This window comes from Trachurus trachurus (genome assembly GCF_905171665.1).
Source record: "Trachurus trachurus genome assembly, chromosome: 1".
NCBI classification, from domain to species: Eukaryota; Metazoa; Chordata; class Actinopteri; order Carangiformes; family Carangidae; genus Trachurus; species Trachurus trachurus.
This window is the reverse complement of record NC_139891.1, coordinates 26187197-26200721: the sequence shown is the minus strand read 5'-3', so window position 1 is coordinate 26200721 and position 13525 is coordinate 26187197. Positions and strand designations below refer to the sequence as shown.

At 43.6% G+C, this 13525-nt stretch overlaps 1 protein-coding gene across 1 annotated transcript in view; it reads left to right on the top strand.

The window, feature by feature from the left end:
• The window catches only part of LOC310989482 (voltage-dependent T-type calcium channel subunit alpha-1H-like), a gene marked incomplete at its 3' end in the record, with an annotated part of 47020 nt that overhangs the window by 31261 nt on the left and 2234 nt on the right, over positions 1 to 13525 (top strand). The window contains exons 24-32 of the mRNA XM_083976553.1: positions 2070 to 2221; positions 2399 to 2508; positions 2633 to 2766; positions 3646 to 3716; positions 6928 to 7006; positions 7393 to 7514; positions 9056 to 9358; positions 9497 to 9647; positions 12930 to 13522. Coding sequence (XP_083832679.1) covers positions 2070 to 2221; positions 2399 to 2508; positions 2633 to 2766; positions 3646 to 3716; positions 6928 to 7006; positions 7393 to 7514; positions 9056 to 9358; positions 9497 to 9647; positions 12930 to 13522 — 1715 coding nt within the window. The remainder of the gene's footprint in view (positions 1 to 2069; positions 2222 to 2398; positions 2509 to 2632; positions 2767 to 3645; positions 3717 to 6927; positions 7007 to 7392; positions 7515 to 9055; positions 9359 to 9496; positions 9648 to 12929; positions 13523 to 13525) is intronic.

The window sequence follows — 13525 nt, the reverse complement described above, 5'->3', positions numbered from 1 at the left end:
AGCCTCTACCGAGTCTTTTTACTAAATTTAACCAACTTCTTTCTTCATTGCCTAAACCCAACCAATGGTGGGACCAAAGGGCTGTGGGAACATAGGGCCTAATTTTCAGTGACAACAAAAGTTAGAAATGAGGGAACATAGGGCTGAGGGAACATAGGAATGACCCCGCTTCTAGCAGCGCTCTCCTCCCCCCTCCCTTTTCATTGTCAGGTAAAACAGAGTAGAACGCGTTATTTCCTGTGCACCAGCGCGGGAATGTCACCAAAGACACCAAATACAAAAAGAACAAATACTGAAATGATATCGCGAGGTGTTAGAGGAGCCGAACGGCATAATCAGCGTTGTATCATCTCCTCTTGTAGTGGCTTGGGTGAAACAGATATTTACAGACACATAGAAGTTACGCACTATAGCTTTCAGACCCTAACAAAAAAAAATTTGAATTTGGAAAATTTAGAAATAAAGTGTGACGCCAATTTCTTTTGGAAAAAATTATTGCAACAAATCAAGATAAGGTAGAAATGCATAACAAAAAATGGGAAAAACTTACGTTTGAGTAAATATATATTAAGTAAGCCGGTGCATATTCTCATTTGCCCAGGTCATAGTATTTCAAAGGAGGTTAAATCAACGACTGTCGTTGGCACTTGGAGCACAAAAGGGAACCAGTGATACATCACCCTTGTGAACGCCCACACAAGAGGTTAAATAGTGAGTCTCTACACCAGATAGTTGGACCAGTCCCAGCCTGGTCAGATGCTACATGAACTGATGAAGCCTCTTGGATGAGAGGTGAAACGTCTTCCTAGACAAATAACTAAGTCCAGTTGCTTTCGATTTAACCTCCTTTGAAAAAATATATTAAGTACTGAAAATGTAATTTTAGTATGTTTCACATCCTTTTTTTCTTTTTTTTTTTACTTTTCTGTCCTGTTTTGGTCCTGCTTTATTATGCCGTCAGGGTTGTTCTGTCCTTTGGTTTCTGTTTGTCTGTTTTTGGTCAGTTTATAAATTGTGTATGTCATTGCCTGTTTCCATTAAATAAATAAATAAATAAATAAAAAGAAAGCAAGGAGGATGGAAGGGGTGGTGCAGGGGGGAGGCGGGGTCGTACATGACATGGCCAGAAAGTATACGGACACCACTGGTGTTAATCTCCTACAACAGACTCTCTATGTCTTGTGAAGGCTTTCCACAACATTTCGGCTGCAGGGATTTGTTCCCCCATTCAGCCACAGCGTTAGAGTTATTCCCAGTGTCCAATTCATTCTGGCTACACAGCAGCTGCCAGAGATGATCCACTGCCATTCAAGCCAGTATGTCAGCGACGTCCACTCTGCCAACGACCGGGGCGTCTCACTCACACAGCTCAACGTTGGCTCCGCTTCATATTTCTGCAGTAAATGAGCACGAATGCCTCGATGTTCACGTACCAGCAGCGTTATCGTCCTGAGAGACAAGGGGACACGTCCACATGCTTTTGGGCCATACGGTGCAGATGTACTGTTACATTCAGACATGATAAACCTCTTTTTTTTGTTATACATACTGCATGAGTAGATGTATAATTACTGCCTATATTAGACGCACACTCCCTCTCCCTCTCTACCTCTCTACCTCGCTCCGTCCTTCTCCCTCTCCCTGCAGTGTAATCTCTAGTAGTGCTCTCCTCTTCGTGCGTTAACTGTCTGGCAGCAGACAGCGAGGGTTTCTGCCCAAAGACACCTTGAGGTGCCATGGAGTGTGTGTGCGTGTGTGTGTGTGATGGATAGGAATGAATTCCTGAGGTGGCACTTTTAGACTGTACACACACATGCTGCATGCACACACACACATATATGCACACACACGCAGCACAGTGCGCCACTTGGCACCCACTTCATCAGTGACTTCATAGCTCATGCCATATTTTTTCTTTAAGATGCATTTTAATGACCATGTGTGTGTATTTGTGTGTGTCTGTTTGTGTGTGTGTGTGTGTGTGTGTGTGTGTGTGTGTGTGTGTGTGTGTGTGTGTGTGTGTGTGTGTGTGTGTGTGTGTGTGTGTGTGTGTGTGTTGTGTGACGCAGGGGCCCAGGAGAAGCCGTACTACGCCGACTACTCCACGCTGCGTCGATCCATCCACACGGTGTGCACCAGCCACTACATGGATCTCTTCATCACCATCATCATCTTCACAAACCTCCTCACCATGAGCATGGAGCACTACAACCAGCCTCAGGTAACCATGGCAACACCTTCCTCTTCCCTTTCTTCTTCCTCTTCTTCTTCTTCCCCTCACCTGTCCTAGAACCATAGTAATGAAGCAGTGTGCGACGGGACAACGGTGCAGCAGCTTTGTTGAAGTGTGTGTCTCTGTGTGTGTGTGTGTGTGTGTGTGTGTGTGTGTGTCCTGCAGTACCTGAATGAGATACTCAAGTACTGCAATTACGTCTTCACGGTGGTTTTTGTCATCGAGGCCATTCTCAAACTCATCGCTTTCGGCCTGCGACGCTTTTTTAAAGAGAGGTATTCTCTCACACACACACACACACACACACACATGGACACAAAAGACACTTACAAACACAGCGTGCTCCTTAGAGAAAGTGACAATGTGCATCTCTCTCTGTGTGTGTGTGTGTGTGTGAAGGTGGAACCAGCTGGACCTCGCCATTGTGTTGTTGTCCATCATGGGAATCACACTGGAAGAAATAGACCTGAGTGCATCGCTGCCCATCAACCCCACCATCATACGCATCATGAGGGTCCTGAGGATAACCAGAGGTACTCAGTCACACAAACACAGAAACACACAAAACAAAACAAAACAAAACAAAACAAAACAAACATACAGAATTAGTGTGATCCAAAATCTGTTTTTGTAAATGTAATATAATGTCTAACGTATGTTGATATAAACCTGACCATCTGACTATGTAAGAATTATGTTAAAGGGACAACAACTCCAAAACGCTCTGGTGGACAAGTTGTGACCTGCACATTCACCACGCTATGAGATAATAACAGAACGTTACGAGACAGAGTTGTTTTAGAGGCAAATTCATGCAAAACCGCTGATGATCGTTGCCTTCGGGGGCAGTTTTTCAGCAAGCAATCTCTGTATTTGCCTCTAAAACAACTCTGTTTCGTAACGTTCTGTTATTATCTCATAGCGTGGTGAATGTGCAGGTCACAACTTGTCCACCAGAGCGTTTTGGAGTTGTTGGATTGTGTATTTGATGAGTTTGATGAGGGAAACCAAGAAATCCCATTAGCCTCCGTAGCGTAGCTCTGAGCAGCTCACGGCTCTGCTCCGCCGTTCTAAAAATAGCTTGCACCGACAAATAAAGGTAACAAACCTAACTGCTATGACTATAGGGATTATGGCAATGGGCCAATTTGCCAAAATGTTGAACTATCCCTTTAAAAGCTACATTGTGGAGGTACTGTTAATTTGAATTAGGTCCTGTAATATGTGAATGTTGTTTTTGGTTCGTAGATCGTTTTGTTTTTTGTTGTGTGATGTGTCATGTACTCCAGTGGAGAGATAATTGTGTTGGGTATGGACTGCAGGAAGAATAGCAATGGCCAATAGCCGAAGCTAATGGAGATTCATCCAAATAAATGAAATGAAATGAAATCTGACACGTTGCGATGTTTCAGTGCTGAAGCTGCTGAAGATGGCCACAGGAATGAGAGCTCTGCTGGACACGGTGATGCAAGCTCTGCCTCAGGTAAGAGGCAGCACTGACGCTGTGCTCTACAGCACCAGCCTGGTTTTTTTTCCCCCAGATCTGATGAAATGCACAGGGTTTGTTTTATTAAGCGATTTATGAGGCGCTGGCACGGACCGCCGCCCACAGGGGATTTACCAACATCACTGATTTCCCCTGATGGACGGCGTTTAACCCACTGACACCAAAATAACCACTGAACAAGCACCAAGGCGTCCTCGTGTTTAGCCAAAGGTTAAACCTCAGCGTGGTTATAAAATCACCGGTTAGGAATCATAACTTGATGACACACGTAACGCCACGGCTCGCTTTGGTGCAATGCTCTGCAGCTCAGAAGATAAAATATGAAAGTGCAGCCTGAAAGTTTATCAAACACAGAGACACCACACAGGAGTTTATTCTCCTTTGAAGCAGGATTGTAAAATGTTGATGCATGTTTTCTTTCCTTCTGGAGTCGCCAATACTTATTGTGGGGACGATACCGTTATTAAACGATATAGACCACAACCAGATACTTGAATACTATAGAATATTCGCTTATTGTTTAATTTAACTATCAATTGTAAAATAAAACTTTCAATGTAAGATGTAGCTAAAAAAATATTCTTCCAGAAATCAATTCTCCTTCTTCTTCGCTGCTCTGAAGCAGGAGCTGCCAGCGGCTGTACAGAGGAGGCTCCTGTTTCAGAGCAGCAAAGAATTGATTTGGATGAAAACTGCTTTTAGTTTTTATCTTGAGGTGAAACTACAAAGTTATAAATTAATAATGTGGTATTTGATCGGTGCATTTGGCCTGTCAATTCAAGTGCCTGTGCAACTCTACATGTTCTTTATTTTGATGCTTCCGCGGACAAAGCGAGAATATGGAAAGATATATTTTTTTAGCATTCATACCTTTAATAGACTATGGAAGAGCTGGCTTTGAGGTTAGGACTAAGCCCCCATGGTTTTGATCTGGAGCTCTCTACAATGGCACCTGACTCATTGACAATAGCCTTTTCTTTTTTTTTTTGATGCCGGGCTATTGTTGGACTGAACAAGAAATTTCAGAGCACAAAGCCGCCAGGAGTAAACAGGAATAACTGTTCTGTAGAAACTGGCTCCTGATTGGTCGGTCCATGCAGACTGAGGTATCTGACAGTCATGGTCCCCAGAGGATGAACCCTGGTCCTGTCCAGTCTGTTTTTTTATTCGCATAGCGCCTGTTCACAACAAAGGTTATCTCAAATTGAGCAGGTGTAGACTAGGGCTGCAACTAACGATTATTTTCATTATTGATTCATCTGTCAATTATTTAAATGATTAATCGATTAGTTGTTTGGTCAATAAAATGTAAAAAAATGTTGGAAAAATGTCAATCAATGTTTCCCAAACCACAAGATGACGTCCTCAAATGTCTTTCAAAAATGTCTTCAAACCAAAGAGATACTCAGTTTATTGTCGTAAAGGAACAAAGAAACCAGAAATATTCACATTTAAGAAGCTGAAATCAGAGAATTTGGATTAAAAAACAACTCAAACCTATTATTCGATTATCAAAATAGTTGACGATTCATTTAATAATCAATTATTGTTCGATTAATCAATTAATTGTTGCAGTTTTAGTGTAGACCTTCTATTTATAATAGTATTTACAGAGACGCAACACAGCTACAGTGTCAGAAACCTTGAGCAGAACCAGAACCCGGGTGGGCGGGGCCGCCTGCCTCGACTGGTTGGGTTGGAGAGGAAGAGAGACAGAGAGAGAGCAGAGGAAATGATTATCATGTAATAATAATAATATTAATCATGGAGGTAGTAGCAACAGCAATACTAATATAAAAGGTAACTTTATTTCTATTGGTTATATTGCTACAACTTAATAACAATAATAGTAATTGTCATTAATGATAGTGGAATTTAGCAGCTGGTGTTAGACAGGATCAAACTCACTGTACTGATCCCACCATGAGGTTTTATATTTGTGGGTTTTTTATGACATATTAATTGTAACTATTGGATGAATTGCTGTGAACTTTGGCACCGACGTTCGTGTCCCCACAGGATGAATAATCACTATTTTTGAAACCCTCACTTTTTCTTTTTTTTTTATCTAGCGGCATCACCACCAGGTCAAACTTTTTAACAACTCCCAACTCTCTGAGTTTATGAACCAAATACTCCCAAAACAAATGGCATTTACGTCGGCCTCAGCTGTGCTTTGTGTTAATTGCTCATTAGTAAATGTTAGTGCTAACACCTCTAATGAAAATGGTGATCACGGACGGTGCAAACACATGCGCTGTTAGCCTGGCTGCTGTTTAAAATAAAAAATGTGCGAGTATAGTGATTGATGATAGCGGAGGGAAGGCTGCAGGGAGGATCTACCACCTCAGCTCCGGGGGACTCTGGGGACCCTCTAGCAGCGGGAGGGGGTGGGGGGTTCCTGTGAGAGACGAGCAAGTACAGAGAGAAAGGGGCAGGGGTGCTGCTGCGCGGTAAACAAGAACAAACACACATTTATAAACAGTTTGAGGCGAAAGTCCTGCTGCTTGTGCGCTTCAGTGAAATTGTAAATTTTTTCCCCCCTCTCAGATTTGAATGGCTAATTCCCGACACCATGCTGAGGCTTTAGGGTCTTTTACGCAGGTGTTCCAACAACAACAGACAAACAAACGGGTGGGAACCTCTAGTGCGGCAAAATAAATGCCCATCACTCCTGTGTTCCCACCCACAAAGTTGTCTTTGAAGTGACACATCACACCCAGGGACTGAAGCCAGGCCTCTGCAGCAGCAGCAGCAGAGTCCGAGTGCCTTTTTCTCCCCCCTGCGCTTCATCAATAGGTGTATCCATCATCTAATTAGACATCTCCATCCCTCCTACCATGAGTCAAACCAGGAGCATGGGAATTGTTTTGTAAATAATAAACACACAGGCGTGTTTGTCATTCATGAGGACAGGATCCAGGCTTTTTAAAAAGAGCAGCTCTGCTTGTCAAACTGAACTCAGCTCCAGGTATCATGAAGGCTCCTATTAGTGTCTGAACAGAAGTAGGAAACACCAGTGCAGTACGGCTTAGCAGCAGTCTCTGTCTATGGCTTCTCTCTCTCTCTCTCTCTCTCTTTGTGTTTGCATGCTTGTGTCTCTCTTGATGTATACTGTACATGTCTTTTTCTCTGTGTATCATACACTGTATATATCTGTGTGTGTGCGTGTAATACGTCTGTCTAGGTGGGGAATCTGGGTCTGCTCTTCATGTTGCTGTTCTTCATCTATGCAGCTCTGGGAGTTGAGCTCTTTGGAAAACTGGGTTAGTGTGTGTGTGTGCGTGTACATGCATGCATGTGCGCCTGTTGTGTGTGTGTGTGTGTGTGTGTGTGTGTGTGTGTGTGCAGGCATGTGAGCGCGTGTGCATGCGTATACTAAATCGATGCAGATGTGCGTGCGTGCCTGTGTGCGTGTGTGTGTGTGTGTGCCTCAGCTGACACGGGTGAGATATCTATGGATTACGTAACATGAATAAATTTTTGTTGTGTTACATACATTAATTATGTCAATTTAGAATCTGTGTTCTAATCAGTGCTCTAATCTACACACACTTCTCCCTCTTCTCCCTCTTCTTCTCCCCTGGACTTCCTCTCTCACACACACTTACCACCTCTAACGCTCTTTTCCTCTTTTTTCATCCTCTTCCAGAGTGTTCAGACGAGAACCCATGCGAGGGTCTTAGCCGCCACGCTACCTTCGACAACTTTGGCATGGCTTTCCTCACGCTCTTCAGGGTGTCTACCGGGGACAACTGGAATGGGATTATGAAGGTTACTCCCTCTCTCTCTCTCTCTCTCTCTCTCTTCCTCTTCCTCTTTATCCTCCGCTGCTTTTGTGGGAGTTTTTAAGAAGATGGATAGAAGACAACCGTCTGTGTTTGTGTCTGTGCATGTCTGCGCGACTCAAAGCGGCAGTTATGCGACAGGCGTTGCATTAAGCAGAGAGCAGATCACTGTTTTTATGACAGACTAAGAGCTGCTGACATCCGAGGGGTTAGGAGAGTGTGTTATTCTTCTGTGACAGGCTGAAGGCCCCCACACGCTCAGATCAACATCTCCCCCTGTTGGAGAGGAGAGGAAGTACAAAGTTCTGCGTTAATAGACCTAAAAAAAATAAAATAAAATTTAAAAAATCACCTTAATCCCTTTGTTTAATAAAAGTTTTCGTTATTGCCTCTTAATCTTTATTCATATAGCGCCTGTTCACAACAAAAGTTATCTCAACTTGAGCAGGTGTAGACTAGGGCTGCAACTAATTAGTAATAAATAATAATTATTCTCATTATCGATTCATCTGTTGATTATTTAAACGATTAATCGATTAGTTGTTTGGTCAATAAAATGTTAAAAAAAATGCTGAAAAATGTCAATCAGTGTTTCCCAAACCACAAGATGACGTCCTCAAATGTCTTTTTTTTGTCTTCAAACCAAAGAGAGACTCAGATTATTGTCTTAAAGGAACAAAGAAACCAGAAATATTCACATTTAAGAAGCTGAAATCAGAGAATATGGATTAAAAAACTACTCGATACCGATTATTCGATTATCAAAATAGTTGACGATTAATTTAATAATCGATTATTGTTCGATTAATCAATTAATTGTTGCAGCTCTAGTGTAGACCTTCTATTATAATAATATTTACAGAGATGCAACACAGCTACAGTGTCAGAAACCTTGAGCAGAACCAGAACCAGGGCGGGCGCCGTGGGGCCGTCTGCCTCGACTGGTTGGGTTGGAGAGGAAGAGATAGAGAGATAGAGAGATCTTAAAGCAGAAGTAAGCGATCCGGTCGTTTTGGCTAATGCAGGCAGGCTTTTGAAACCGTAAATTACAGCTTCAAGTCACAACTTACGATTTTGTAGCGTTCCAGGCAACCCACTCGTGTTTTTCCGACCTGTTTTACCGGTGAAAGTCACTATAACGGCCACTCGTAACTTCCGACTCGTGAACTCGTACCAGATCGAACTGGTACCACTTCACAGGTCGGAAAAACACGAGTTACGAGTTTCCTTGAACGCACCATAACAGTCCTCGTCCCTACGTCACCACATTCACGGCGTCCCTTGGCTGCACACACAGCCCTGCATGCCGTTCTCTCTCCTCATTGGATAAAAACTGTAGGATACGATAAATGTTTTCTCCTCGGCTCAGAGCAGAGCAGAGTGACTGACAGACCCGTGTTTCGGTCCAAACACTCTATGTAAGTGATTGCTGTCGGAAGATAGAACTATTTAAGACTTATATTAACACAAATATTCCGCTTACTTCTGCTTTAATCTTTATTCTCTCCCTTTATCCGTGTCGTCCAGGACACCTTGCGTGAGTGTCGCCCGCAGGAGCGCCACTGCCTCACCTACCTGCCCCTGATCTCCCCCGTGTACTTCGTCACCTTCGTCCTGACGGCGCAGTTCGTGCTGGTCAACGTGGTGGTGGCCGTGCTGATGAAGCACCTGGAGGAGAGCAACAAGGAGGCGGCGCTGGAGGAGATGGAGGAGCGGAAGGAGAGGGAGGAGATGAAGGAGAGGGAGGAGAGGAGGGAGAGGGAGAGGGAGGAGGCCGCCCGCCGCCTCAGCGCCGTGTCGCTGAGCGGAGACGTGGACGCACCTGCTCAGGTACAGTAACGTGCACCGTCACCGCCGTCGTCAGCGTTTTGTTGATTTGGTTTGGTGATGTGCAAGTGTGGAAACTAAGGGGAAGGGGAGCCGCCGGAGGTAGCAAATAACGATGACAATGATGATCTCATGTGGCAGGTGCAGGTTGAGGATGAGGAGTGTTCCCATGGCAACCTGCTGAGCATGGGACGCATGCTGTCTCTCCCCAGCGACAGCTACGTTCAGCCACTCAGATGTTCCCCTTACCCTCCCGTCGGCCACGAGGCCTACTCCGGCTACAGCTACTCAGGTACTCCAGTTATTTATAGCCAATTAAATTAAGGAGCACTTTTTCTTTTTTTTTCTTTTTTTTTTACAGTGCTGTAACCGCTAACTGATTGCCATAAAGATTATTGCCTCCATGAATATCTTAGACGACAGCTGAGGTGTGATGTGGGACAATGAGTGGCACTGTTATTAAAGGCCTGGAGGAGGAGGAAGATATTTTTTAATAATAAGTGACAGATTGGTGCCTGGCATATGTCTGCAAAGTACATTAGTGACAATATTTTTTATTCCCAAAGCAGCCGCTCCTTTATTCCACCCTTAGTCTTCCAGGTTGGGGGTGTCGTCATCTTCATCTTCATCATCCTCATTCCAGGGGCACTTTAGAGAAGCCCTCGTCATAGAGTAATAAAGTAAAATATAGTAAAACGAAATAATAATAACAGTGAATCATTTGCAGAGATGAATAAATCCCCCAAAAGAGCTTATTCATAATCCTTATTCAAATTATGTAAAACTCTTACTCACAATCTCCAAAATAAACTGTGTCAAGGAAACTGTTAGATGCAAACTCGCCCTCAGGCTCCAGGTTTGTTTCCCACTTGCAGCTCAACCAAAGGAAATATTTATTTGAACACACAAAGTACTGTATGTCCCATCACGGCAGCTTTCATTACTGTATTCACTATTACTAGAAAATAAACAACAACCAATGACAGATAGATGACGACGTCCATAAATTAACTAAGGAGACCGGCCCCAGCCCATATTAGCTAATGGCCAACGGATGGACATTAGGCAGGAAGCTCAAGCTACAATATATTGACTAAATGATGTAAACATGTTTATTTTCTTATGAGACAATAAAGGTCAACAACATCTGTATAATATCTTGACATGAAGATGTTTGGCTCCTGCTGACTGACAGATGTTGACATCTTATTATTGTCATCATAAAGGATGTGTTTGTGCATCTGTCAATTCTTTTAAATGCTCCTGCTCCGTCTACGTCGCTTAGGCCCCCGCAGACCATTTGTTACAACCAAAGCCAATTTTATTTTAAAGGTCATAACTCTAATTTGTTAAGTAAAGGCTAAACATGCCCTTAAACAGAAGGGCTCTTAGCAAATGTTACTGAAAACAGAGGAAAACACACAGGAGGTGTATTAGTAGGAGTCTGTTTTCAGCGGGGGGGATTAACACACCTTCGGTGGTGCTCTAGCGAGTATCGACAGGCGCGGGGACAGCGAGCGCACGCAAGGATCGAGTCAAGATAAACTCCAGCGCCCATTTTCGCCATAATGATGGAACATGTCAATCATTCAGTGAAGCTCATTCATGTGTTTTATGGACAAAAATGGAAAGTCTGAGGCCCAGAGGAAGACAAAGTTCCTCAGAGTGTCTGACACTCACAGTTATTACCTCCACATATTATATATTTATTTACTCACACAAACATGACAGTGCAATATTTTTAGTTTTTCCTCTTATATATTTGTGTATGCATATATTTAGCTTTATTTATTTATTTTTTATCTTTACCCACTTCATATTCTCTCTTCTTGAAGCAGCTGTAACCAAATATTATATTCCCATGTGCATCGATAAAATATCCTGGTTCTGACTCTGATGCAAGTCGTTCAGATCAGTTAATCAGTGTTTTTCAACCTTGGGGTCGGGACCCCATGTGGGGTCGCCTGAAATTCAAATGGGGTCGCTTGAAATGTCTAGTAACAATATTTTTTAAACTAATTATTATTCTTTTTTAAATTATGATTAAAAACACCACACACAATCTTCAACAACTGTATTCTGTACTTTCACCCACTTTCACCCACCAATATAAATCGTGTTCAAATAAAATGCAGCATATAAAAATATCTGAGCTGGTGCATCTTGATGGATGGGGTCACCAGAAATTTGTGATGTCAAAATGGGATCATGAGCCATAAAAGGTTGAAAACCACTGAGTAAATCATTGATTTTGGTCCTTTCGTGGGGGATTAGATCAGAAAACTGTCGATTTTTTATCTCATTGACCCTTTTAATGTCGATACATTTTAAAACAAACACTCATACATAGACATTATTATTACATTGTATTTTTTGTAGATAATTACATCCACGTTATTTTTCACCTAGTTGTATGAACACAGTACTTAGATATTGGTTTATCTATCTATCTTCGTTCTGTTGCTGTCCCTATTTTTAGCTGTGTCTAATTCCATCGTGTCACTTTAACTGGGTGCAAGTCAACAAAGTTAAATCCCAGCATGTGTGCACAGGCTTTGCCAATGAAGCTGATTTTGGTTTCTGATTAAGAAATACTGCACCTTGGTCTATATAGGTGTATATTTATTTATTTATCCTTGCCTGTATCAATTTAATTCACTTGTTTTGAGTACTGTGTCGTATGAAGTATCCAATCATGTTGATACAACTGTTTTTGTGCAATGGTATGGAACTGTTTGTATTGTTTGTTAAGTGGATGTATGTGTTTTTTATTGGGTGGCAAAGCAGTTTCCCCTTGGGGATCATTAAAGGGATAGTTCACCCAAAATTGAAATTTCACTCATTATCTACTCACCCTCATGTCGATTAAGGGCTGGAGAAGTTTCAGAGTTATCTGTGGCTTCTCTGAGTTACAGGGGGTCTCGGCGTAGCAGTGCATGTCCATATAACGGTTGCAAATGGATACCAACTGTCTCTGTAACAAAAAGACCCACCAAAAAACATCCAAATACCTCCATGCTGCTCGTATGTAATGCCCGTCTTGTATTGAAGCCCTGAAATGCGAAATTGTCCCGAAAAAAAATTAATAAGTCTATATTTCAAGCTTGTTTGTAGCGGAAGCTCCTCTTCCCAGTTCGTCCAAATTTGACGAACCGGGAAGAGGAGCTTTGAGAAGCTTCTGCTACAAAACAAGCTTGAAATATAGACTTGTTTAATTTTTTTCGGGACAATTTCGCATTTCGGGGCTTCAATACAAGACGGACATTACATACGAGCAGCATGGAGGTATTTGGATGTTTTTTGGTGTGTCTTTTTGTCACGAAGACAGTTGGTATCCATTTGCAACCGTTATATGGACATGCACTGCTACGCCGAGACCCCCTGTAACTCAGAGAAGCCACGGAGGACTCTGAAACTTCTCTCAGCCCTTAGTCGACATGAAGGTGAGTAGATAATGAGTGAAATTTCAATTTTGGGTGAACTATCCCTTTAAAGTTTTCTAATCTAATCTAATAACCTTACTCTGTTTTTTGTTTGTTTTTTCATGTAACACACTGTTGTTGCTGTGCTCCAGGCTCCATGTCGTCTCTGGGCTCCAGCGGCGGCGGCTCTCTGCTGCAGGTTCCCGGAGCGCTGCCCGTCATCAGCCACGCCTCCCTGGGCACCGGACGCAGCTTCAGGCCGATGATCCGCCTCAGCACCTCTCAGAGCATCGACAGACCGACCTCCTCGCACCACCGGCTGACTCCGGCCGACAGCGTGGACGCCGGACACAGGCTGAGTCCCGCTCACAGGATTAACAGACACAGACTGAACTCGGCCCACAGCATCGACGGATACAAGTTCAGCCCGGCGCGGCGCGTCCACAGACACAGACTCAGCTCCGCCCACAGCATCGACGGGTACCGGCTGAACCCGGAGCAGCGGGCGGAGCGGCCCAGACTCATGTACAGCCACAGCATCGACAGACACCCGTCGCTCAGGCTGAGTCCCACGCACGGCGGCGCCGCCGGCAGCAGCAGCAGCAGCAGCAGACGCCCGTCCCTCTGGCTCAGCCCCGAGGACAGTCTGGACAGAAACAAGCTGAGTCCGTCCTACGTCCCGGAGAGCTCGCACCTGAAGAGGCCGGCGTCTCTGCGCTCTGCGAGCAGACAGCTACGGAGACAGGTG